Source organism: Podarcis cretensis (genome assembly GCF_951804945.1).
Source record: "Podarcis cretensis genome assembly, chromosome: 1".
NCBI classification, from domain to species: domain Eukaryota; kingdom Metazoa; phylum Chordata; class Lepidosauria; order Squamata; family Lacertidae; genus Podarcis; species Podarcis cretensis.
The window spans coordinates 8,584,535-8,611,548 of record NC_137170.1 but is presented as its reverse complement, the minus strand read 5'-3'; the positions used below and the strand labels follow the sequence as shown (position 1 = coordinate 8,611,548).

Below are 27,014 nucleotides of genomic sequence, written 5' to 3'. Positions count from 1 at the left end.
GTTCGCAACATAAGCAAAATACAACCTGCGTGCGCGGTTCGTCATTCGCCGCGTCTGCGCATGCAAGTGATGTCATTTTGTGTGTCTGCGCATGCGTGAGTGCCAAAACCCGGAAGCAACCTGAAAACGCTCAACCTGAAGCAAATGCAACATGAGGTATGACTGTAATACCCAGAGAAACACACAACAAAAACATTCTATATGCATAGTTAAAACATACTTTGCAGATAGAAGACATTGTGGATGCTGTGCTAAATTGTTTCTTCTTTTTTCTCTTGGGAAAAAAAATGTTGGGGGGGGGGAAGAGTTCTAATTTATTTATCCGGGTTAGGAGAGATTTCATCTCAACCCAATGCAGAATTTGAACCATAATCTGTTTCAACAATATTCAAAGAACAATGGCCCACAATATTGAGGGAAGCTGGGCAAGTTACATCGCACATTATTCCCAGCTTCTTGGTAGCCTCCTGGTTCTTAGTGAGATGGAGTCATTCCCATACTCCCCAGCTTTTCTCCAGTGAAAAGAGGGACATCCTAAGGATCATATCAGAAACAGGGATGGAAACTTGGAGAGTCTGCATTCCTTAAGAAATGCACTCCATTTAGAATGCTTAGGAACACGGGGAGCTGCCTTACACAGAGTCAGACCAGTGGGACATTTGGCACAATACTGTCCAGACTGACCATGAGGAGCAATTTAGAATTTCAAACAGGAGTTTGGAAATGCTGGAGTTTAAACTCAGGACTCAGTTTGGGAAAGGAGAGTCTTCCATCTCAATGCTGGTGGTTGGATGTTCAGTTGGAAGCACTCCCCCCAACGACAACAAGGGGCTGTAGCCAACTAATATTTTTTTACATTCTTTATTAAATTTATACACCGCCTTTCATTTGAAGGTCTCGGGGAGGTTCACAAGAAAAAAAATACAGGGTAAAAGGACAAAACAAATAGTTAAAACAAAGCCCAAAACAAAATAATGCCCTCCACTCCCACAAACACATTTAAAAGGCCGTAAGAACAGGCATACTAAAAATTAATAGATCTGAGTTCGTCATGCCCCTTAATGCAAATATTGCCAATGTATTTCGCATCTGGCAACCAATGTGCTCCTCGGGCTTCAGATACAACACAGGCAGACAAGAAACAGTCTGGGACACAAATTTTCATGGCCCTCTAGTGGCTAAGGTGGCTCATTTACCAGAAGTAATGTAGTTTGCAGTTTGATCAGCATCGAGTTGTATACTCAATGCTGATCAAACTAAGCTTCTGAAAAGAAGAGTGGCATGTTGTGATGGAAAATACTGACTGTCACTCGTGATTCATTCTCCATTGGGGATTTCACCTGAGGGAAAGGGAAACAAATATTAATATGGTTGTGAGGAAGGTGCAGGGGAGGTTGTATTTCCTGAGAATGCTCAGAGGATTGAATCTATCTCAGCACCTACTTCTGTCCTATTATCATAGTACCATTGAGAGTGTCTTAACCTATAGTATATTATCGTGGTATGGGAGCAGCTCTGGAATGGATAAAAAAGCCTTACAGAGAATAATTAAAATTGCCCAGAATGTTATTGGGCTCCAACTACCAACCCTGGATGAGATCTTCACGTCTCGCAGCTTGAAGAAGTCACACAATATCCTGAGAGATCCCACCCATCCTGCTCACAACCTCTTTGAACTGTTGCCTTCGGGCAGAAGATATAGGACAATGAAAACACGAACTACACGCCTTCTGAATAGTTTCTATCCAAGAGCTCTGATTGCACTAAACAATGATCTCAGGGCCAGTTGTAAGAAATAGCAAGCAGTGAGTAGTAAGGAATGAGATAGGTTTTAGGTTATGCTATGCTTCTAATAGGTTGTGTTATATTCTGGATTATGTATGTTTTAATAGATTATGTCTGAATAGGATGAGAGTGTTGGAGATACGTGCAAATGTGTATGTGAATCCGGTCTTGGGTGTTTGATTTTCGTTGTTGTGTATACTGTGTATATACGGACAATGACAATAAATTTATCTAATCTAATCTAATCTAAACAGAGGGCTGGCACAGCGGCGCCAGGGAGAGAGAGAGCCATTGTGCCATTGCATATTAAGTAGTGGCAGCGCTGTGATATGAAGTTAAAAACCCCACAGAAACGTGCAGATATAGAACATCCAGTTTAATAAAGTACTGAGGTTATTTTATTGAAAGAAGAATTTTTTTCTGTCAGAAAATGGCCAGCAAGCACCAGGCAAAAGAGACTCGGGATGACCCAGTACAGGGAGCTGTTGCATCTGAGGAGAATCCTAATACTGAATTAGAAATGCTGAGGCTAGTATTAGAATTGGCTAAAGTTGAAGCAAAGAAAGAAAGAAAGAAAGAAAGAAAGAAAGACATAAGTTGAAGCAGAGAAAGGAAAGGAAAAAGCAAAATTAGCAGCTGAACAGGCCAGAATTGCAGCTGACATTCGGTCAGCACAGATACAGGCTGAGAGAGATATGGCAGAGAGAGAGAGCAGATTAGCTCATGAGGGAAAAGAAAAAGAAAGAAATGCCAGATTAGCCCAAGAAGAAAGAGAAAGGGAGGCCAAGATGGCCTATGAAAAAGACATGTTTCTTTTAAAAATGGAGGAAATTAAGCTGAGAGCAGAACTGCCACATCCATTGGTAGGGGGTGGAGACTTTACTCAGCTAATGTGAAGAGATTTCCCTAAGTGTGTCAAAGGCATTCCTGCTAAGTTTTGAACAGACCTGTAAGGACTTAAATATCCCTGAGGAAAACTGGATGCTGTATTTACATCCACAGATATGTGGAACTTTGAGTGAAATATACTCAGATTTAAGAGAAGATGAAACCTCTTATTATCTCACATTCAAAGAAAGAATGAAAGGGCGGTTTGGTTTAACTGCAGAGCAAAGCAGAAAAGCCTTTTGTGACATTTAAAGAAAACCAGGAGAGACTTATGCCCAACTGAGTAGCCGTATTGATAAAGCTCTGGACAGATGGGTGGAAGGAAGTGAAATTAAAACCATTGATGAACTTAAACAGTTGATCAGTTTAGAGCAATTTTATAGACAGGTTCCTGCACACCTACGCTGGTTCCTTAAAGATAAGAAACTGGAAACAGTAACTGAAATCTCTATCTTGTTAGATGAAATCGAAGGAGACTTAGGGGGAGCACTAGCACCCAGTCCCTTCAAGAAAAATAATGACTGGAAACCCAGAGAGAAAGTTGGGACTCAGAACAACAACCCTGCAAGGCGGACCGCTCCTACACAATACAAACCTAAAGGAGTAATTTGTCAGGAGGAGGGTCACAAATTTTCACAGCCTTCTAGTGGCTAGGGTGGCTCATATAATAAGTCAATCCTTTATTAGGCATAGCAAACCACACATTATCAAACAAACACCGTATACAAATTGTGCAAAATACGAGCTCAGCATAACAAGGTTTGTCCCAGTCAGATCTTTAACGCCAGAGAAAATCAATTTGCATAAATAATACAATATAACACTACCACATCGCCAATCAATTAAGAATCACTAAATCTCTTTATAATGACCTAGCCTTTCTACATGGACAGCACTCAAACATTCAGCCACTATTAAAGTAATTTGATCATTCCTGTCCGAGAGCAGGTCCTGAACCATTGGTGGCATAGAATTGAGCCTGTTGAGTTGTAAGGCCTCTAATAATTGTCTTCTGGCATAAATGCCAAAATCACAAGAAAATAAAATATGCTCCAAAGTATCAGGTTCCTGTTTACTACATTTGCAGAGACGTTCTGCTTCTGGGAGAGCTAAATATCTTCCTCTTACCTTGTTTCATGCTGTTAAGGTACTGCAAGGGTCCTTGTTGTCTTCCCTGGCCTAGAAACAGAATGGGGAAGCAAGGCATTTTGGGGTGTCGATGTTGTTCTTAAGAGTACAGCACAGCACTATTGTCATTAGTGGGGTAGGATAGCTGAAAATAATTGTCAGGGACGTGACTGAATCGAACGCCTGGGAAGAGTCAAACTGTGAAGATGAAGGAATGCCAGTACAGAGAGAGCCAGAGTCTGACTCTGGAGACGAAAGAATGCAGACAGAGCAGGAGTGGGTTAGCTCAGCACCTCCTTCACCAAGAGTTCCCAGACTCAGATAGAGCAGCAGACTCAGACAGCTCGCAGGCAGGAGGAGGGGGAGAGATAGATGGCATTGAGGGGGCTGCTATGCAACCAGCAGAGAAACAGCGTTCAGTGGGCTGTTCTGAGAGCGGGAGGGAATCTACTCACCTTCTCCCCGAATCAGAAGGGCTGAAAGGGTTAAAGTGCAATAGAACTGCAAAAGAGGAAGGTCTGGACTTTGGCACCCTTCGTGGAGTGACAGGAAAGGAGACTCAAAGTGACCGACTCGTAGCAAAGAGCGGCAGGCTCCGAGCCATGCTCTGGGTATAATTTGTAAATAAGCGTACCATAAAACTGCCAGAGACTCATAAATTTTTATCGGGACTTGCTTACCTGCCTGAGATCATTACAATAATATGCAGATATATTTCACATTTGGTAAACCTTGGGTTTCAGATCGGGGGGGGGGGGGAATTATAAGTTATTTAGGAGACCACTGTAAGCAGATGGAAACATTAGTAGAATTTTGATTTCACTTGTAGTGTAACAATTACTATGGATAATATGTTTTGATATAAAAATTGGAGTATGGAAGACTATGTAGAAATAAATGTTTAAAATGGGACTCCATGGAAGGGGCACGGGGGAGTCCTGAAATTTGGGAGCCAGAACGTTTGAGTTTCAAGGCGTTCGGCTTCCGAAGTTCCACTGTACTTCACTGGCCCCATGAGACCTGTCAATCCTAGTTATTAGGGAAGAGGATGGCATTGCTGTTGTTCCTTGCCTTTTCAGAGGCATTTGTCTTTAAACAGCTACCCAAATGCTCCTCTCTTCCCAGCCCTCAGATATAGAAAGGTTTTAAATGAGAGTCATAACACGGCGCAGGAAAAAGGGAGGACTGCTGTTTATCACAGGGATGGTGCTGCCAGGCCACAAAGCACTTCATTAGTGCAAAGAAAGTTCAAGCTGGGTGCATTTCACAGAGATCAAATGCTGTGGATCATATCTGGGGAAATGCAATTGACTTGCAACAAGAGATGCTAACTGGAAGAAAGATGGCTGTACCTCCCCTTGCAATTTAGAAACACCACAGTATTCCTTCTGGAAGAAACCGATTGCCTGGAAAGGCTCTGAAGGCATAATCCGATATTCAAGAGATGAGGAAGGGTCACAGTTTAGTGGCAGAGAACATGCTTTAAATGCTAAATGTTCAAGACTCTATCTGTAGCCCCTCCAGGTAGGGCTGGGGAAGACTAAAAACCCGGGAGAGCTTCTGCCGGCCAGTGTAGCTGATGCTCATCCAGACGAACCAATTATCTGACTTCATTTAAGGCTGTTTCCTATGGTCTGCCAGCTGAAGGGATTTAGGACAGGCGTCCCAACTTCTAGGGGTGGAAGGGTCTTCAGCCCCCTCAATAGGTACCCTCTATGTTGGCTGGGTCCTCCTGAATGTGAAGATGGTTCTCATATCTCCTCTTGTTCAGAATAAGCATACCCAGCTCCTTCAACCGTTCCTCATCAGGTTTGGCTTCTAGACTTTGTATACCTTTATTACTTCCTGTGATGTGGACACTATGCTTCTGTTGATATGTAGCCGAGAGTCACTTTGGAGAATAGAAGACACGGTGGAAACTGTCAGACTTTAATAGGGTTTATTCAGCTATTTAAACCTTCAGTCTGCATGGAAGGAGTCTAGATCTTATGGCATGTTCAGTTCAAGAGGCAGCAGTACAGGCATACAGCCTCTCTCTCCAAGATGGATCTCTCCTCCCCCCTCTTTCTTCCCCCCAGAGACCCCTTGCCTTCCCCCAGAGCAGGTACCCTGGCAACCTACCAAATCCCCAGTCCTTGTTCACACCTAGGGTCAAGAGGAAAGTTCCCTTGTATTGTTAATGACCCCTATAGTTACTCTTGATAGCCCTGGGTCAGCCAGGTTGATTTGCATAAGACAGCCCAGGAATTATCTGTCTGGAACAGCTCTGCAGCTTATGTTCTAATCCATATCCCAATTAACCAAAATCCTAGCATTTATTCATTCCGAGGGGCTTAACAATAGCATTAGCTTTGCTGCTGCATCACACAACTGACTCATGTTTAGCGTGTGGTTCACCAAAACTCCTAGTTCCTTTTCGCATGTACTGCTAGTAAACCAGGTGTCCCCCATATTTGTGTATCTTGTTCTTCCTTCCTAAGTGCAGAACCAAAAATTTGTCCCTATTGAAATTCATTTTGTTAGCTGGGGCTCAATGTAGGGTTGCAAAAAAGAGGACACATTTGTTGACTTCTGCTTTTAACTATGGATCGCTATGATGACTCTGCCTATAAGGACAAAGAGGACAAATGGCAACCCCCAATCCTGATTCTTTCTTCTGCGGCATTAGCTACCCCTCCCAGTTTGGTGCCATCTGCAAATCTGATGAGCATTCCCATTGCTCGAAGTAGCAATAGGTCAAATTTGGCCCCTGTACATTTCTAAAATATTGTGGTCTGATCTTCCTACCAGCCTCTCAGACCTGGAGGCTTTCAGCAGCACAGCAGGTACAGAGGGCATGACCTCACAGAGGACCAGGTAAGCCAGTCCACAAAAGAGAGTAATATACCCATGACCTCATAGAGCCCATGAAGGTGTGGTCAGGCTGCTCCTACCAAATAGCTACCTAGTGAAAGGGAAGCACTGAGACTCTCCCATCAGATATTGGGAGTCAAAGAAGTGGAACATTTAAGAGGATTTGGAATCGAATGTCCCTATCAGGGTGAGTGATGAGCCAAGCAAAGACCTCTCCCCTCCTTTCAATTCCCTCCTCCAAATGACCCCGGGGCTGGTTATGGATGTGGGAAAACACATTAGCTCCAACATGACAAAACTTCCTGGTTTTCTTCCTCCATGTTTCCCAATGAACTGTATTTCTTTAAAAAACCAAACCAAACCAAACCTGGAAAGAGAAAGTGTGTTTTGACATGCAGTATCCTAACACTCCAAACAACTTTCCCAAGAAGTAATTGAAGCAGTTGCTTTTTGCACAGTCAATATAAACTTTTATTTTAGACACCTATACGACATGAAGATTTTTTTCAAGTTTTTCTAGCAACATATTCACATATGGTTTTGTCATCTGAGAGCTTCCTTGCAATCATTTTCTAGAGACAATTTTTTTTCAAACCATGTAGAAGGCAAAGTAAAGAGGGGAGAGAGGAAAAACCAAACTGTATCCTTTACAGAGTTGTTATTCTAATTCACCAGATCTTAACCTACTACGTACAGTATTTGTAAGAATGGATTCAACATATCATTGAATTTGTCCACGGCAAGTCTGCTTTAAACGCAAGTTGCTCATATGTTGCAAGTTTGTATGTCTTAAATCCAATCATGGAAGGGAGCCTCACTTTTATTTTTCCATTTCATCAGTCTCAGTCTTTTTTAGTGATACAGTCCTAAATCTGGGATCCCAAATCCTCCTTCCTTTATCAATATTTGAATTTTTTGAATCGATATTCTTGGAACTGAAGAGTCCCAAAGGCATTTTCTAAACAAATATTTAATTTTGTGAATTGGAATTCCTCTTAAGATATAAACTAGTCTAGGTATTATGTTCAGTTTAAGAGCATTGACTTTGCCCCACAGGGTCAGGTTCAATGACTGCCATTTCTTGATATCCATTGATACATAATAATAATAATAATAATAATAATAATAATAATAATAATTTATTTATATCCCGCCCTCCCCAGCCAAAGCCGAGCTCAGAGTGGCTAACAGTAAAATAATGCAGCATTCTAAAATCAATTCATTATAAAATCAGTTTAAATTAAATTAATGGCAACAATTGGGCTAGAGTCCTGTGAGGATTACCAAAGCGAGAGCCTTGGCCACAGGACTGGTGAAACAGCTCTGTCTTGCAGGCCCTGTGGAAAGATGTCAAATCCCGCAGGGCCCTAGTCTCTTGTGACAGAGCGTTCCACCAGATCGGAGCCACAGCCGAAAAAGCCCTGGCTCCGGTTGAGGCCAGCCTAACCTCCCTGTGGCCTGGGATCTCCAAGATGTTTTTGTTTGAAGACCATAAGGTCCTTTGTGGGACATACCAGGAAAGGCGGTTCCGTAGGTATGAGGGTCCTAGGCCGTATAGGGCTTTAAAGGTTAAAACCAGAACCTTAAACCTGACCCTGTATTCCACCAGGAGCCAGTACAGCTGGTATAGCACTGGGTGAATGTGATCCCGCAGCGAGGACCCCGTAAGGAGTCTCGCCGCGGCATTCTGAACCCGCTGGAGTTTCTGGGTCAGTCTCAAGGGCAGCCCCACATAGAGTGAGTTACAATAATCCAGACTGGAGGTGACCGTCGCGTGGATCACAGTGGCTAGGTCAGGGTAATAGAGGTAAGGAGCCAACTGCTTAGCTTGGCGGAGATGAAAAAATGCCACCTTTGTTATAGCCTGCAATCTATGCCTCCATGGAAAAGGAGGTGTCGAAGATTACACCCAAACTCTTAACGGACAGTGCTGGCACTAATTGCGCCCCCGCAAGAGATGGGAGTTGCCCCCCCCCCCAAATCCCATATCGTCCTGACCCAGCCAAAGTACCTCTGTCTTCGAATAATAATAATAATTTATTATTTATACCCTGTGCATCTGGCTGGGTTTCCCCAGCCACTCTGGGCGGCTTCTAACAAAACACTAAAATACAATAACCTATTAAACATTAAAAGCTTGCCTAAACAGGGCTGCCTTCAGATGTCTTCTAAAAGTTTGGTAGTTATTTTTCTCTTTGACATCTGAGGGGAGGGCGTTCCACAGGGCGGGTGCCACTACTGAGAAGACCCTCTGCCTGGTTCCCTGTAACTTGGCTTCTCACAGTGAGGGAACCGCCAGAAGGCCCTCGGTGCCGGACCTTAGTGTCCGGGCAGAATGATGGAGGTGGAGACTCTCCTTCAGGTATACTGGACCGAGGCCATTTAGGGCTTTAAAGGTCAGCACCAACACTTTGAATTGTGCTTGGAAACGCACTGGGAGCCAGTATAGGTCTTTCAAGACCGGTGTTATATGGTCTCGGGGGCTGCTCCCAGTCACCAGTCTAGCTGCCGCATTCTAGATTAGTTGTAGTTTCTGGGTCACCTTCAAAGGTAGCCCCACATAGAGCGCATTGCAGTAGTTCAAGCGAGAGGTAACTAGAGCATGCACCACTATGGCGAGACAGTCTGTGGGCAGCTAGGGTCTCAGCCTGCATACCAGATGGAGCTGATAAAGAGCTGCCCTGGATACAGAATTGACCTGTGCCTCCATGGAGTCCAGAATGACTCCAAGGCTGTGCACCTGGTCCTTCATGGCACAGTTACCCCATTCAGGACCAGGGAGTCCTCCACACCCACCCGTCTCCGGTCCCCACAAAACAGTACTTCTGTCTTGTCAGGATTCAACCTCAATTTGTTAGCCACCATCCATCCTTCAAAGAATTTAACTTCAACGGGCTCCCACATAACCATCCAGCCACAGCTTCCAAACATCTGATCAGTATGTCTGGGGCCAAGTCAGGATGGCCATCCATCAACAGATAGAGTTGGGTGTCATCAGTGTACTGATGGCAGCCCAACTCAAAACTCCGGACAAGCTGGACGAGGGGGCGCATAAAGATGTTGAAAAGCATCGGGGAGAGTATCACACCCAGAAGCACTCCTCACACCAAGGAGTGGCGCGATGACAATTCCCTCCCAAGCGCCACCCTCTGTCCCTGACCAAAGAGAAACGAGCGCAGCCATTGAAGGACTGTGCCCTGGATCCCCACGTTGAAGAGGCGGTGGTCCAGGAGTTCGTGATCGACCATGTCGAAGGCTGCTGACAGGTCTAAAAGAATCAGCAGCCCCAACCTGCCTCGATCCAGCTGCCTACGGAGATCATCTCGGTCCAGAGACCAGAGCCATCTTGGTCCCATGACCAGCACGGAAGCCGGATTGGAATGGATCCAGAGCCGAGGTTTCATCCAGAAACCCACCAAGCTGTTCAGCAACCGCTCTCTCAATCACCTTACCCAGGAACGGAAGATTTGAAACTGGGTGGTAATTGGATAGATCTAAAGGATCTAATGATGTTTTCTTTAAGAGTGGGTGCACCACTGCCTCCTTCAATTCCTCTGGGAATGTCATTTACATTTTGTTGATGTTTAACTATACTAATTTAGATAAATCTTGTGGTATTAATAACACACGGTTGACTCATGTTCAGCTTGTGGTCCACCAAGACCCCTGGATCCTTTTCCCATGTACTGCTACTTAGCCATGTGTCCCCCATTTTGTATTTGTGCATCTGGTTCTTCCTGCCTAAGTGCAGAACCTTACATTCGTCCCTGTTGAAATTCATTTCGTTAGCTTGGGCCCAGCTATGGAGAGTGCCCAGCTATGGGGCTGTACTATTGAGTCTGGGTCAAGACAAATAAGGACTTGCTTACTAAACTATAGTTGCTCTTGTGTCTGCTTCTTCCTTGGCTCTCATTCTCACACAGGACAAGATGCGTGTCAGCAGGAAGCAGGGCATACTACTGCTGGCTGGCTACATGACTTACATAGTGATGGGTGCCCTTGTCATTGAGCTTCTGGAGAACGATCACCACGAAAGACTAGAAGAAGCAACGTTTCGCATGAAAGCACAATTCTTTTCGAACTACACCGCTCTCAGCCCAGAAGAGGTGGAGGTATTCATACAGGTAAGGCATAACTTCAGGAAGACTGAAAGAGATGACCGTGGCAGGACACCAGAGGTTGAGAGATCAGAAAGTATATATGGGGGGAATACAGTTTAGGAGGTGAGAACTGAGGTGGGGACAGAATCAGTGGCCAGCATAGAGCCATAAGGACTCACCCTTCCTTCTGCATGTGAAAATTTATCCCCATGGAGGATTAGGCAGATTGTTGGAGGATAAGACAAGGAATGACTACTAGCCATTATGGCTCTGTTCTGCCAACACTGTTGGAGGCAGCATGGGCTTCTCCACACTGAGCTTTCCTCCACTCTCTCCTGGCATGGCCATGATTTAAAGCTCCGTGTCTGAGCACCATTTCGTTACTCTGGGGCTTTCCACGTGAAAACCAGCTTGTGAACAGCAATCATTGAAAACCCAAATTGACGTTTTCTCCGATTCAGTTATAAGGAGCAGGTTTTTGTTAGCATTTGTACTGCATTTGTTGGGAAACATATTTTGCAAAGAATATACAGTGGTACCACGGGTTACATATGCTTCAGCTTACATACGCTTCAGGTTACAGACTCCGCTAACCCAGAAATATTACCTCGGGTTAAGAACTTTGCTTCAGGATAAGAACAGAAATTGTGCAGCAGCAGCAGCAGGAGGCCCCATTATCTAAAGTGGTGTTTCAGGTTAAGAACAGACCTCCAGAACGAATTAAGTTCTTAACCCGAGGTACCACTGTATTGGGGAAAGGAGAACATACGTCATATAGCAGTTGCAAAACAGGTGACTCTGTTCAAGGTCACAGAAAAGCTGAAGAATTGTCTGGTTAACTACCTTGAAAAGTGTGTTTGTGCCTTAGAACAGAGGGTGGGAGATGATGTTGTCTCACCATTGTTTTGTTGACTGAGAATATGGGAGAGCCAATACTCCAAGCAGACTCTGTCCAAAAGAATTTATGAAGACAGGCAAGCCAAGCCATTTATGCACTGCTACAAAACCCTCTCTTGGGTTCAAGGGAGAGAAACCTCCCTCATTCCCCTCTAACGGCAAAGGCTCCTACTTGAGAGGTGCCAGAAATGAGTTCCAGAAAGTTCTGACTGAAAGAAATGCCATGGTTGCTCGACGGATCCAGAAGAACTTCCCTTCTGAGTGCATAGCAATTTGGTTAGCAGTATCTAGTGATAATCAGAGGAGGGGCTATTCTTATTGTTGGAATATTCAAACTGAGTCTTGCCTTCAATTGCAGAAACTGGTAAAAGCTGTTCGGTTGGGAATAGATCCAATAGGAACCAAACCTCATGAGAGACACAGCAGCTGGGATTTCGCTAATTCTTTCTTCTTCGTGGGAACTATGTTAGCCACAATAGGTACTGTCGTTTGGTTCTGGCTTCTCCCCGAATATAGTATGCAGGGCATTCAACTGCTCTTGCTTAGATAAATTGTGTTAAGGTGCAGGCTTTGCTCTTGCTCTTTCATCATCCTTCACATCTCATCTTTGTCTTGCCCTTTCTGGCCAAATAAATAGTTCATTTATTATATGCCCAATGAGCCCATTCCCTGATTAGTTATTTATTCCCCACCCTTCTGGGGTCAACCTATTATTAAAACCACCCTGTGGAAAGTAGTTGGGCTAGGGAAACAAGTTCAAATCCCACCAGGTGCAACTGACCCCATGACAGTCTCCCAATGCAAATTACTTCTTTCAAGTAAGCTACAAAATACACTCAAGAAACCACACACCCTTTATGTCTAGATGAATGCCTTCAATGCAGAAAACCATGCACTGAATGAGTGGGCGAACCTACCCTTTTAGCACTGTTTAATCCTGAGCTTTCAAAACTTTTCAGGTTGGTGACACAGTTTTTATAGTTGCATCAATTTGTGACACAGTAATTGAGTTTTACTAGCAAACCGGTAGAGGGACGCGGGTGGCGCTGTGGGTTAAACCACAGAGCCTAGGGCTTGCCGATCAGAAGGTCAGTGGTTCGATTCCCCGTGACGGGGTGAGCTCCCGATGCTCGGTCCCTGCTCCTGCCAACCTAGCAGTTCGAAAGCACATCAAAGTGCAAGTAGATAAATAGGTACCGCTCTGGCGGGATGGTAAATGAGATAAGCACCGCAACCCCAGAGTCGGTCATGAATGGACGTAATGGTCAGGGGTCCCTTTACCTTTAGCAAACCGGTGGTTAAACTAACCCCTCTCCAGCATTCATACGACACACACACTGCAGCCAACACACTAACTTGTCGCGACACACCGTTTGGAAAGCTCTGGGTAAGCTTTCTGGTGTGAAGCACAAACTGTTGATTCAAGTGTGCTAGGGATAAAATAATCCATTCTTCGAGTGCAGGCCATAAAGCTGCGGCTTCTGAGACCCAAGAGAAGGGCTTATCTGTTTCTCAGCATTTGGACTTAAGGTATCCCAGGAGTCTTCATTTCTTGACTCTTTCCACTTGCAAATTTCAATCAGTAGATACTATTAGTCTTCTAATTGGGTCTCTGATTATTCCGAGGTGCTTGGCAAAATCTTCATGGGATCTCAGCTGAAAACAACTCAAGTCTGGTCCTTACAAATGCATGGAGCATGTTGGTTATATATTTAAACTTTTCAACATACAATAAAAACCAAACTAAACTCTTGCAATTGCTTATGCAATAACTGTGGGATGATACTAACAATCAACGGTGTGTTCAGCCATGTCTTTGCCATATTGAGTTCTGTTCATCTCTCCCTTAGCAGCCTCTGCTTTGAAAACTTGTGTCTGTCCCTTTAAGTAAACAGCGCATTCCATTCCAACAGTTTGAGGCTGAATCCAGACAAGACCGAAGTATTGTTTCTATGGGAAGTATTGTTTCTATGGGACAGGGGAAGCCACCCCGAGTGGCTGGGGCAACCCAGTCAGATGGGCGACACATAAATGATAAATTACAATTATATAATTATTCCCATGCTAATGGATTTAATCTCACTGAAGGAATGGAGAGTTAAAAGTAATATAAAATGAAGATTTTAAACTAATCCTTATCCATTGGTAAACGTTACTGAGCATCGATAATTTAAGATAAGCTTTTTGCTTTGTTTCTCAGCCTCTTAATTAATGCCTCTTCTTACACCAGCAGCCAAATTGAATTCTTTTTTTATACATATAATTTTCATTAATTTTCATTAATAACACTCCAATATGGGCCACATTATTATGATATCAAATCATTGTTGTATAGTCGTTTAGTCGTGTCCGACTCTTCATGACCCCATGGACCAGAGCATGCCAGGCACTCCTATCTTCCACTGCCTCCTGCAGTTTGGTCAGACTCATGTTTGTGACTTCGAGAATACTGTCCAACCATCTCGTCCTCTGTCGTCCCCTTCTCCTTGTGCCCTCAATCTTTCCCAACATCAGGGTCTTTTCCAGGGAGTCTTCTCTTCTCATGAGGTGGCCAAAGTATTGGAGCCTCAGCTTCATGATCTGTCCTTCCATTGAGCACTCAGGGCTGATTTCCTTAAGAATGGATGCGTTTGATCTTCTTGCAGTCCATGGGACTCTCAAGAGTCTACTCCAGCACCATAATTCAAAAGCATCAATTCTTCGGCGACCAGCCTTCTTTATGGTCCAGCTCTCACTTCCATACATCACTACTGGGAAAACCATGGCTTTAACTATACGGATCTTTGTTGGCAAGGTGATGTCTCTGCTTTTTAAGATGCTGTCTAGATTTGCCATCGCCTTTCTCCCAAGGAGCAGGCGTCTTTTAAATTCGTGACTGCTGTCACCATCTGCAGTGATCATGGAGCCCAAGAAAGTAAAATCTCTCACTGCCTCCATTTCTTCCCCTTCTATTTGCCAGGAGGTGATGGGCCCAGTGGCCATGATCTTCGTTTTTTTGATGTTGAGTTTCAGACCATATTTTGTGCTCTCCTCTTTCACCCTCATTAAAAGCTTCTTTAATTCCTCTTCACTTTCTGCCATCAAGGTTGTATCATCTGCATATCTGAGGTTGTTGATATTTCTTCCGGCGACCTTAGCCTTTTGCATGATGTATTCTGCATATAAGTTAAATAAGCAAGGAGACAATATACAGCCTTGCCATACTCCTTTCCCAATTTTGAACCAATCAGTTGTTCCATATCCAGTTCTAACTGTAGCTTCTTGTCCCACATAGAGATTTCTCAGGAGACAGATGAGGTGATCAGGCACTCCCATTTCTTTAAGAACTTGCCATAGTTTGCTGTGGTCGACACAGTCAAAGGCTTTTGCATAGTCAACGAAGCAGTAGATGTCTTTCTGGAACTCTCTAGCTTTCTCCATAATCCAGCGCATGTTTGCAATTTGGTCTCTGGTTCCTCTGCCCCTTCGAAATCCAGCTTGCACTTCTGGGAGTTCTCGGTCCACATACTGCTTAAGCCTGCCTTGTAGAATTTTAAGCATAACCTTGCTAGCATGTGAAATGAGTGCAATTGTGCGGTAGTTGGAGCATTCTTTGACACTGCCCTTCTTGGGGATTGGGATGTAGACTGATCTTCTCCAATCCTCTGGCCATTGCTGAGTTTTCCAAATTTCCTGGCATGTTGAGTGTAGCACCTTAACAGCATCATCTTTTAAAATTTTAAATAGTTCGGCTGGAATATCATCACTTCCACTGGCCTTGTTATTAGCAGTGCTTTCTAAGGCCCATTTGACTTCACTCTCCAGGATGTCTGGCTCAAGGTCAGCAACCACACTACCTGGGGTATACGAGACATCCATTTCTTTCTGGTATAGTTCCTCTGTGTATTCTTGCCACCTCTTCTTGGTGTCTTCTGCTTCTGTTAGGTCCTTTCCACTTTTGTCTTTTATTATGGTAATCTTTGTCCATGGAGTTTTCTTGGCAGGGATACTGGAGTGGCTTGCCGGTTCCTGCTCCAGGTGGATCACGTTTGGTCAACACTCTCCACTATGACCTGTCCATCTTGGGTGGCCCTGCACGGCATAGCTCATAGCTTCTCTGAGTTATTCAAGCCCCTTCGCCACGGCAAGGCAGTGATCCATGAAGGGGGATATCAAATCATACCAAATCATAATACAATTTATAAAACCCATTATACATTCCAAATTAAACACATTAGATGGCTTCCTGTGTTTTGATCTTTTGGAGATAATTTATTCCAAAGTCCCACACATAGTCTCATATGTAATCCAAAAATAACAATTCCTATCTCGATCCCTTCTTCTGTTGTTGTTTTTTTGCAGCCGCCAGTGTAACAACGTCACTCGTATTTTGAAAAATCCATATCCATTAACTTGCAAGAGGCATTTAAAGCTTACAATTTTCTGTGTAAAATACTTTTCTTTTGTACTTCTTTTCATGTTATAATGCATCATCCTTTTTCCGCGCTGTCTCCCTTCGAGAGTGATTTTTCAAAGTGTGTCAGAGCCAGCACTGTCACCATCTTGTTTATCTGAACCAAAAGCATACTGGCATCATGCCATGCCTTGTGGAACCTTGACATCTGCTCTTTCTTCTTAATCTTCCCAACTTTTTTAACAAGCTGATGTCTCACCAAAGCAGTTGTAGATCCAAATTAACACTCTCCATAGGAGACAGTAGGGACGTGGGTGGCGCTGCGGGTTAAACCACAGAGCCTAGGACTTTCCGATCAGAAGGTCGGCGGTTCGAATCCCTGTGACGGGGTGAGCTCCCTTTGCTCGGTCCCTGCTCCTGCCAACCTAGCAGTTCGAAAGCACGTCAAAGTACAAGTAGATAAATAGGTACCGCTCCGGCGGGAAGGTAAAGGGCATTTCCGTGCGCTGCTCTGGTTCACCAGAAGTGGCTTAGTCATGCTGGCCACATGACCCGGAAGCTGTACGCCGGCTCCCTCGGCCAATAAAGCAAGATGAGTGCCGCAACCCCAGAGTCGGTCATGACTGGACTTAATGGTCAGGGGTCCATTTACCTTTACCTATAGGAGACAGTGCCACAAAGCATCACAGTATTTCACAGTCTTTCATTTGAAGAACTCTGTAGGCAGATTCTAAAGTCTTTTTTTTAAAGTCCCTGTTGCATTCCCTTTATAGTTGTACTCCAATAATAAACTCAGTCCACTAATAATTTCTTAATATGTCTTTAGTGAAGGTTTGCTGGATCATAGTTCATCAAATATAATATAAATATAAAAAGAGAACAAAAGGCTTCCCTTCACTTACATAATAATCCTGTTACAGTGAAGTCCTCTCCAGATCAAAACCTTGGCACACAATGGCTGATTTCATTTAGCAGGTTCCCATGTCTCCTTGTTCCAAAACATGCCTGTTCTTTAAGTGCCCCTGCCCTCGTATTCCGTTGAAACGAGATACAGTTAATGGGCAACCCGCAAGTGAAGGCTCGCCCCTCCGATTGGGGTGTGTGTGTGTGTTTCCAGAAGGATAATTACTCTCATTTTTATCCTTGATTTAAGTGCAGAATCGGGATCTGCTATTATGGGACCGCGACACGCCATGGCATTCCGTGCCAGAAGTCCCAATTTACATTCTGGATAAGAATTATTTAATAAGAATGAATTGGCAGATAGATCAGCCAAGTCATAATTGAGTCCATTCTCAAAATAACCTAAAAGGGAGGTTTGTCTGAGCAGATGCCCTGAAGGTTTACACTGAGGGCTGTTATGGGCTGTTATCTGGGCACGATGGTGGTTCCTCTATCTAAGACGCTCCTTGCATCAAATACATTTCTAAATTTATGCCAAAAGAAGTAAGAATTTTGTAATTCGTTTTTTAATCCAATAACTGTGTCACAAATTTTGAAGAACTGGAAATTCTGAAGGTAATTGGCAAATCGACAGTTGCTGATGTCCTTTGCAACCCTTTCTTAATCTTTTAACAGGCTATGGAAACCTCTGTCCCCAAACAGCAGATGGTCAGATCTTTTGTGTTATTTTTGCTCTCTTTGGAATCCCCTTCAACCTCATCTGCTTGAACTATATTGGCTTTTTTGTCTCAAGAATCTGTGAAACCTGTGCAGAGAAAGTGTATTGGAAAGAAAACAAGGTAATTCATCTGGAGATAATTTCTAATCTTACCAGTCACAAGACTGAGGGTGACATAGACTGCTGCTGCACTCAAGTCCTGTATGCAGGGTTCCTGTGGGTATCTGGTCAGCTTCGATGAGAACAGGATCCTCGACTAGACGGGCCCTTGCCTGATCCAGCAGGGCTCTTCTCCTATTATATTGCATATACATATGCATATATAATTAGCTGCCTCTATAATAGGAGGAAGACAAGAATAAATTAGACATGTGAATTATGCCCTCTAATTAAGTAAGGAAGATAAACTCTCGCTCTGCCTTCAAATAGGAATGAGAGAAACTCCCCAAATTATTTGTTTTAGCAGTACATATTTTTGGAACACAGCTGTTTGCCTTTAGTGAAAATGGCTCCAGTATAAATTTGCAAAATATATCTTCTCAAATTCATGGAATTTAATGCTTCTTAATTCTCCAAAATGTTAGTGGGTGCGAGGGTGGGTGCAAAAATTGCTGAACAAAAATTGAATTGTCACCTTTTGAAGCGTAAACGTTAACAAAATGTACAACACAGTTTGGATATTACAAACTCGGAGATTACTTTCCCCTATAGTTCCATTTTTTTCAATGTTTAGAAAATCAAGTTTGCCAAGTTAACACGGGATTACGACAGACCAAGGCTTTTAGATACTTGCTTGTTTCTAAAATGAAAGTTTCTTATTTGCTTACAGCTTGTGGTTTGTCTGCAGGCACAAACAATGAGCCTGAGTTTGGAGAAACATGCTAAGCCAAAGCATGCCTTAGTTTGTGGCCAAAGCAGCCACCATCTCCTCTCCTGGAGCCTGTCTTGGAGAAATTTAAAAGGAGGTTCCTCGACTGTTGCTTCCCCACAGAGCAACCCAAAGGAAAAGGATGCAACCTCCAAGTGAAATGATAGGCCTTTACTGAAAAAGAAATGTGCATAGGGACAGCCTCACACATAAGAAGAAGGCTGCAAAGAACCACATCCAAAGCCACGTTCTTTATACATTTCTAGATTACACACGTCATTTTTATTCACCAATCCAAGCATCACAGCAATCTTAACAGGTGCAACCCCATGTCGTCATCCTGAACCAATTCAAATCATTTGGTACTTCAGATCAGCCCTCATCATAATCCCATGTGATTACATACAACCATTTTTCTTTTTTTTTTCTTTTTTAAAATAATTTTTATTAACAGGCCAATCAAATCACATTAATTCCAAATCACATTACAGTGGTACCTCGCAAGACGAATGCCTCAAAAGAAGAAAAACTCGCAAAATGGAAGAGTTTTTTGTTTTTTGAGTTGCTTCGCAAGACGGATTTCCCTATGGGTTTGCTTCGCAAGACGGAAACGTCTTGCAAGTTTGTTTCCTTTGTCTGGCAAGTTTGTTTCCTTTTTCTTAAAACCATGCATTCACTTCGAGGAGCAACTCATAGCACACGGTGTGGTAGCCTTTTTTGAGGTTTTTGAAGACTTTGGTGATTTTTGAAGCTTTTCCAAAGTCCGTGCTTCGCAAGACGAAAAAATCGCAAGACGAAAAAACTCGTGGAACGAATTAATTTCGTTCTTGCGAGGCACCACTGTAGTTCCACATTATACAGCCATTTTTTTTTTAACATTTTGTTGGGGGTACCCATACTTCGAGCTCCAAAAGGGATCCAAACATCACTCTTGCTGCTGCTTTAATTTCACAGTTCTGTCCAGTTCTGTCCAGATAGTCTTTTTATTATTTTCCTCATCTTCTTGTTGTTATCATATATTCCTTTCTTTGTGATCTGATAATCTTCACAAGTGGGTTGAAAACAAACATATCCTGTGTAGATTTTACACTCTCCAAGAGCCATATCACATAAAGGACAGACGCCATTTCCACACCTCCATAGAGAACATTCCCACAGTCTGTCCGTTGATTTCCACAGGCCTGCCACTCTGTATCTCAGGGGGCCCTGCCAGGTCAAATTCACATTCCGATAACCATACATTCACATTCCGATGACCATGGTCCTCCTCCCCCTCGTCCTCCTGTGGGCAGGCCTGTCTTGGCGAATCTCCATTTGTAACTGCGTCACAAAGCTTTCTTTCCATTCCCGATGTTCCCACCAGTCCTCTCTTTGATCAGTAATTCATTTCCACCCAGTTCTTAATCTCCTGCTTGTGATTAGTAATTTGCAACGATTCTTTCTCTCTGGGGGGGGGGAGGGTTATTGGGTACTCACATAAGACCCCCCCAAAAAAGTTTTTTCCTCCCCCCTTTCTGTTTCACTCCGACATACCGATCTTTTAATGATGAGTCTTCACTTGATTTATTGTCCAGCCCGTCACTCCGCATCACAGAGATCCCATTAATCAGCAGTCTTTACTCCCGATCTTCACTTGAAGTATGTGCATTTGCTTCTTTTCCAATTATATATTTCGAGCTGATGCAAACCAGTGCGCGATCAGAGACAGCGTCCGGGAGAGCCGACCTCACCTGAGGGCTTCGTGCCTAGTGCCCTCACCCCCTTCTTTCGAATCCGGGGGTGAATTATGGACACAGCAGGCAAGGCAATGCCCCCATTCCCTTGGAGGGCAAGGGAGGCTGCATACTCCCATATCAGCCTCTTAATTACCTTGTGTGGGTCGGAGAGTCTTTCTTTCTTAAGACTTTGACTAATTTTCCTGTTCATTACAAGTTTTCCAATTTCTTCCTCTTTCATTTTTTTTTTTTTTTTTACAAAACAATTCAAGACTGATCACAATTGCCATGCCTAGCTGATTCTTGTTTTAGGCATACAGTGGAACCCATAGATTCTAACAGTGTTTGCGAACGGACATTCACTATGCACAGTACCTCAAAGCAGGTAGTTCTGTATTGTAAAAGTTCTGTACTGTACTAAAAAGGCAGGTACAGGCCTTTTTAGTTCAGCCAAGCCATAAACTCAAAAGAACACGGAATGATCAAAATACAGTTTTATTAAATTATTATTTTCTCCAACACTTGCACCCTTCCACTGCCACACTAAACCGTGGCTTGGCTTATGTGTCATATGGAGAACTGGGTATTGTGCTCCAGATGAAGTCTAACTAGGGTAGAATTAAACAAAAAAATTCCTTCCAGTAGCACCTAAGAGACCAACTAAGTTAGTTGAAGGAATTTTTTTTATTTTGTTTTGACTGTGGCAGACCAACATGGCTACCTATCTGTAACTAGGGTAGAATTATTATTATTTATTTGTTAATGCAGCCTAAAATCCCTGTGCATGGCTGGAGGCCAAGAACACTGAGCTCTGTTGCATCAAACCTACCTTTTTAATTTTCTTTTTTGCTTTATCTTTCAGAAAACAGCAAAATATCTTTTCTTCTATGTGGTTTTGGGGATTCAAATGTTTCTTATTTTGCCTTCGTTTCTCTTTCAATGGATGGAGGACTGGACTTATAGTGAAGCTGTCTATTTTACATTTATTACCCTCAGCACCATTGGTTTTGGAGACTATCTAATAGGTAAGGCTTTCAAAATACTTTCATATTGTGGGCTTCACTGTTGTGCTGAAGAATATGAAAGCTCAGATCATACAAAATGATGGTTGGCAATGATTATAATTTGGAACCCAAACCATATTTTAAGTTTCTCAAGTACAGACCCTCCAAGTATACCTATTTTCCAGGACCAGTTCTGGATTTACAGAAGCCATCCCAGTTTCTGATTTGATCCTGGAATGTCCTGCTTTTCCTTAAGACGTCCCTATTTTCATTGGAGAAATATTGAAGGGTATGGAGCTTTATAACCCACAAGCCAAGGAGATAAGTAAACTTTAGAAGACAACTGAAGGCAGCCCTGTATAGGGAAGTGTTTTAAAGTTTACTTTTTTATTATGCTTTTCTATATGTTGGAAGCCGCACAGAGTGGCTGGAGCAACACAGTCAGATGGGTTGGGTATAAACAATAAACTTATTGTTACTATTATTATTATTAAGACATCCCTATCCTAGAACAGATAATTCAACATTTGGTCTGTGAGCATTTAGAAAAGGATGCTGTGATTACTAAGACCCAGCATGGGTTTCTCAAAAATAAGTCATGCCAGAAGAATCTCATTTCTTTTTTTGATCAAATTACAAACTTGATGGGTCAGGGAAATGCTGTGGACATATTATACCTTGATTTTGGTAAGGCTTTTGACAAAGTACTGCATGATTTTCTCCAGAGGAAGCAGGTAACATGTGGGTTGAAGAAGTTAAACGTTAGGTGGATTTGTAGCAGGCTGACTGACCGAACCGAAAGAGTACTCATTAATGGTTCGTTGACATCCTGCGAAAAAGGGACAAGTGGGGTGCCACACGGTTTTGTCTTAATAAATGACTTGGATGAATGAATTGAGAGGATGTTTATCAAATGCACAGATGACACCAAACTGGGAGGGAAAGCTAATGCCGGAGAAGACAGAATCAGAATTCAAAATGACCTGGAGAATTGGGCACAATCTAACAAAATGAATAGATTTTGCACCATTCTAGCAACTGCAACCACTACTGTCTGAGGCCAACAACTGGAACAAACTGTTGCCAACAAATGTTGGATGAAAATAAATGTTTCTACATTTCTTCTATTATTATTAATTATTATTATTATTATTATGTTTTATAAACAAGAATAATGTTATACAAATAAGTATACCAAGTTTTCTCATGTCATTTGTATATCACAAAAATAGCATAATAAATGTGGAGTGATATCTACAACGCATGGTTCATTATTAGTGAACCAATTTCTTGGTTCATGAATTGGTTTAAACTATTAGGAAGAAAAGAGGGGGAAAGAGGTGGAGGGAGGAATGGTAAGTGGGGTTGGGTGGGGTGGTTATACTTCTATTCAAGTACGTTTCTGAGCACAAAAGTGTTGGTGCTGACCTGTAAAGCACTAAATGGCCTCAGCCCAGTATACCTGAAGGAGCGTCTCCACCCCCATTATTCAGCCCAGACACTGAGGTCCACCTCTGAGGGCCTGGGGCCAGTCCCTCACTGCAAGAAGTGAGGATACAGGGAACCAGGAAGAGGTGGTGGCACCTTCTCATCAGGTGTCAAGGAGATAAAGAACCACAAAACCTTTAGAAGACATCTGAAGGCACCCCTGTATAGTCAGATGGTTGGGGTACAAATAATTAAATTATTATTATTAATATCATCATCATCATTGAGCAGGAAGTTACAGGATGTGCACTGATTGGAAATTTGGTAGTGCAACCACACCAATGCCTTTACAAGCTCAAACATCATCATGAGCCTAAACCATCACAAATAGGACATTGGTAGTTTCCTATGTGTAGTGGTAGAAATGTGTTTTAAATGTATGGTGTGAACATGACCTAACAAAGTTTAGATAAACTGAGTTGGCGAGTCCTTTCTTTTTTTTTGTAAATAATTTTTATTCATTTTCCAATTAAAAAACATTATTAATAACAAATCAAACCAAATATTTCCACATTCAAAAACAAAATAGGAATTATATAATCCGAATTAATTAATTTCAATGGGACTTCCCGTGTTCTGGATTCAAGAGCTAAATGTCCATCCTTTATCTTTCTGCTGTCTTCTTTGTTACTTCACAATTTTCCAGTCCTGATATTGACAATTTCCTCTCTCGATCAGTCAGTCGCTGGTATAACTATCTTGTTTTATTTGACCATTCCTTATTTCTATAATCATGCAGAGGGCTTTTTCCACATTGTTCTCAGTCTTAATATTTTGAAGCACAGTCCGCCTTTGACGACCCCTCCTTTTTCTGCTGATTGTTGTTCTAATAGGCTCTGGATTTCCATCCAAGGTTGAAGTTCATTAGCGACTTCGCACTGTCTTTTGATCTTTAATGTTTCAAATGTATTGTAGGAGTGTACTTGGCAATCAGTAAGTCACACAAAGATTGTTCCGGTTTTCCCATAAAAACCCACGCCAGCTCTCCGGGGCCCTCGGACAGCTGGCAGGCATCCAGAGTTCACCGCCACTCTCTTCTCAAACTGTAATACAGTGGTACCTCGGGTTACAGACGCTTCAGGTTACAGATGCTTCAGGTTACAAACTCCGCTAACCCAGAAATAGTACCTCAGGTTAAGAACTTTGCTTCAGGGTTAGACCAGAAATCGTGCTCCGGCAGCGCAGCGGCAGCAGGGGCCCCATTAGCTAAAGTAGTGCTTCAGGTTAAGAACAGTTTCAGGTTAAGAATGGAGCTCCGGAACGAATTAAGTTCTTAACGCGAGGCACCACTGAATTCCATGCAAGTAAATGCATCCTCTGTAAAGAACACCCCTTTTGTAATTCCAATAAAAATATATCTCCAATCTCCCCCCATTGAAGGAGACTTTTTCTGATCATATCCTTTTTCTTACTGTGTCAGAGCTTCTACTGTCACCATATTTCCTCCTCATCCCGAGCTGATCTGGTCATATCTGATCTTGCTCTGCCAATTTTGATCAGGGCTCTTCGTTGAGGACTGCGATAACGCCAATAAGTCCAATTATTTTACACCTCCTGCTTTTCCTTTGGGTAATTAATTCTTTCTTGGTGGGGTTCACCAAGTCATGAAATACCAAATATAACAAATATAAAAGTACAGCAGTCGCTCACCTCATTCATCAAAACGACAAGAAAGGAGTCTTTTTGAAGTCCGAAACTTGGCCTCCAGCGACAGTGTAGTTTAGCAGATTTTTCCTTTAACTTGTTCCGTCCATAACATGCCTGGATTTTTTTTTTTTTTTTTTTTTTTTGCCAAACCTTTTAATTTTTAGGAAGCAGGAACTCCCGGCTGACGGGACTGACGTTGGAGAGTTGCTAAATTCGTGCCTTGGACGCAGATAACCTACGGTCTGCAGGTGGTGCGGTGCAGCTCCCCCCTCTGTGTGTGTCAGGGTTAATTATTTAACCCTGAATTACTGGCACAGCTGTTTGTCTGATCTCTTGGGAGGCTGCCATATCTCATCGTCAGAAGCCGGAAGTCTGAGTTGGCAAGTCCTTTAAATCACCTCCTCACACTTTACCGTTACTTTTCTCTGTGTTTCCAGGGAGGAAGCATGACAGGTCATATTTTATGGGCTACCGGCTACTCGCAGCCACTTGGATCGTCATTGGTCTGGCCTGGATAGCTGTGCTGTTTGACCTCGTATCCTCGTTACTTGAACCGCCAGCTCCAGTAAGAAGAAGAAGCAGCGCACGAAGAGAGAGTAGTGGGGACAACATAACACTGTCCCAAAGGGGCCAGTCTGTTAGATTTTCAGTGACGGAGAGTACAAGTACATCATTGCAGGCTCGTGGAGATTGACATAAAAATCAGTTGTACTCAAGAACTTCCATTGAGCTTTTTATAATTATATGCTATTGTGACATTCTGCGTATTCCTTAAAAACTCACTAGTTGCTCTTTAAGTTATGCAGTTCCTAATAAACTGTGAAATAGCCATGTTTCGGCAACCAAGAGAGGGAGGGTGGCTATTACATAAAAATCAGTTTTATATACTGTTGTTTTTATGTTTACTTTTGATGTCATCTTTTTGGAAAATAAATTGTTATTAAAAAAATTACATAAAAATCAGCTACACGCAAGAACTTCCGCTGAGCTTTTTATAATCATATAGCATTGTGACATTCAACTGATTCCTTAAAAACTGGCTAGCTGGTCTGTAAGTTAGTACCATATTTTTCGCTCTATAAGACGCACCAGACCATAAGAGGCACCTGGTTTTTGGAGGAGGAAAACAAGAAAAAAAATATTCTGAATCTCAGAAGCCAGAACAGCAAGAGTGATCGCTGTGCAGTGAAAGCAGCAATCCCTCTTGCTGTTGTGGCTTCTGGGATAGCTGTGTAGCCTGCATTCGCTCCATAAGACGCACACACATTTCTCCTTACATTTTAGGAGGGGAAAAGTGAGTCTCATAGAGCAAAAAATACGGTAATTCCTAATAAACTGTGAAATAGATGGGTTTTCTGCATCAGATTATAATGCCTCTTCATTACAGGATATGTATTGTGTTTTAGCAATAAGGAGAGAAAGGAAGGGTCTTACTTGGATTCTCAAAACTGGAATGTGTGCAGTGGAGAACAACCAAGATGATCAAGGGTCTGGAAACCAAGCCTTATGAGGAGTGGTTGAAGGAGCTGGGTATTTTTATTCTGGAAACGAGGGGACTGGGAAAGATATGAGAGCCGTCTTCAAATATCTCAAGGGCTGTCACATGGAAGAGGGAGCATGCTTGCTTTCTCCTGCTCTGGAGGGGAGGACTCAAACCAATGGCTTCAAGTCACAAGAAAGGAGATTCCAACTAAACATCAGGAAGAACTTTCTGACAGTAAGAGCTGTTCAGCAGTGGAACGGTCTCCCTTGGAAGGTGGTGGACTTCCTTGGAGTTTTTTCAGCAGAGGTTGGATGGCCATCTTCCTGGATGCTTTAGTTGAGATTCCTGCATTGCAGGGGTTGGACTAGATGACCCTTGGAACCCATTCCAACTCTGCAATTCTATGATTCCATGATTCTAAGGGGCATTTTCATCCAACATCAGGAGAGGCACAGGGTCCCCACGTAAAGCAGGCGGGAAGTGGTGGAATTTTCTGTCTTGAGGACCACACTGGCCTTTGCCTTCCAGTGGGCACTGCACACACTCACATGTCCATGCCTGCTTGTGAACACACACAGAGACACAGAGTCCCCCCTCTCACCAAAGCAGTGAAGACTAGCTGAGGTGGAGGTGGCAGCTGCACCCCCATTCATCAAAAGATAGATGGGCGTTCAAACTCCCCACTCCCAGGACACCCCATCAGGGCGCTGAGCCTCACCTACTATTTATATATATGTGCCGTCGCCAAAAATAATGGGGGGGTCCTGAAGGGTCAGAAAAAAATTGTCTGGTGGCTAGATTAAGCTCCCAAACTGGGAGTTGCCCACCCCCTGAAGTATAGCCTCCCCTGAAATATAGGATCGCATGACCAATGTTTTATTTTAAAGCCCTATACAGTGGTACCTCGGGTTACATACGCTTCAGGTTACATACGCTTCAGGTTACAGACTCCACTAACCAAGAAATATTACCTCGGGTTAAGAACTTTGCTTCAGGATGCATTTATTACACTTATACCAAAGACTGAAACTGAAAAAAATCAGATCAAGAACTACCGCCCTATATCATTACTTAATGTGGATTACAAAATATTTGCTGACATTTTAGCAAAAAGACTGAAAAGGGTGTTAATGGGGGAGATTCA

The 27,014-nt window shown here is 42.9% G+C and overlaps 1 protein-coding gene across 4 annotated transcripts; it reads left to right on the top strand.

Moving 5' to 3' along the window:
- The first annotated feature begins 272 nt into the window (after positions 1-272).
- LOC307205169 (potassium channel, subfamily K, member 16-like) lies at positions 273-25,364 on the top strand. Of its 4 annotated transcripts, none has more exons than XM_079957349.1 (6): positions 273-326; positions 10,578-10,778; positions 12,010-12,130; positions 17,623-17,786; positions 21,111-21,273; positions 24,825-25,364. In XM_079957349.1, the coding sequence occupies exons 1-6, from the start codon at positions 288-290 to the stop codon at positions 25,079-25,081; spliced, it is 945 nt and encodes a 314-aa protein (XP_079813475.1). In that variant the 5' UTR covers positions 273-287; the 3' UTR covers positions 25,082-25,364. The 4 variants fall into 4 exon arrangements, with proteins under 4 accessions (XP_079813475.1, XP_079813474.1, XP_079813476.1 ...); XM_079957348.1 differs by lacking the exon at positions 273-326 and adding an exon at positions 870-1,183; XM_079957350.1 differs by lacking the exon at positions 273-326 and adding an exon at positions 6,677-6,841.
- Positions 25,365-27,014: the final 1,650 nt, after the last annotated feature.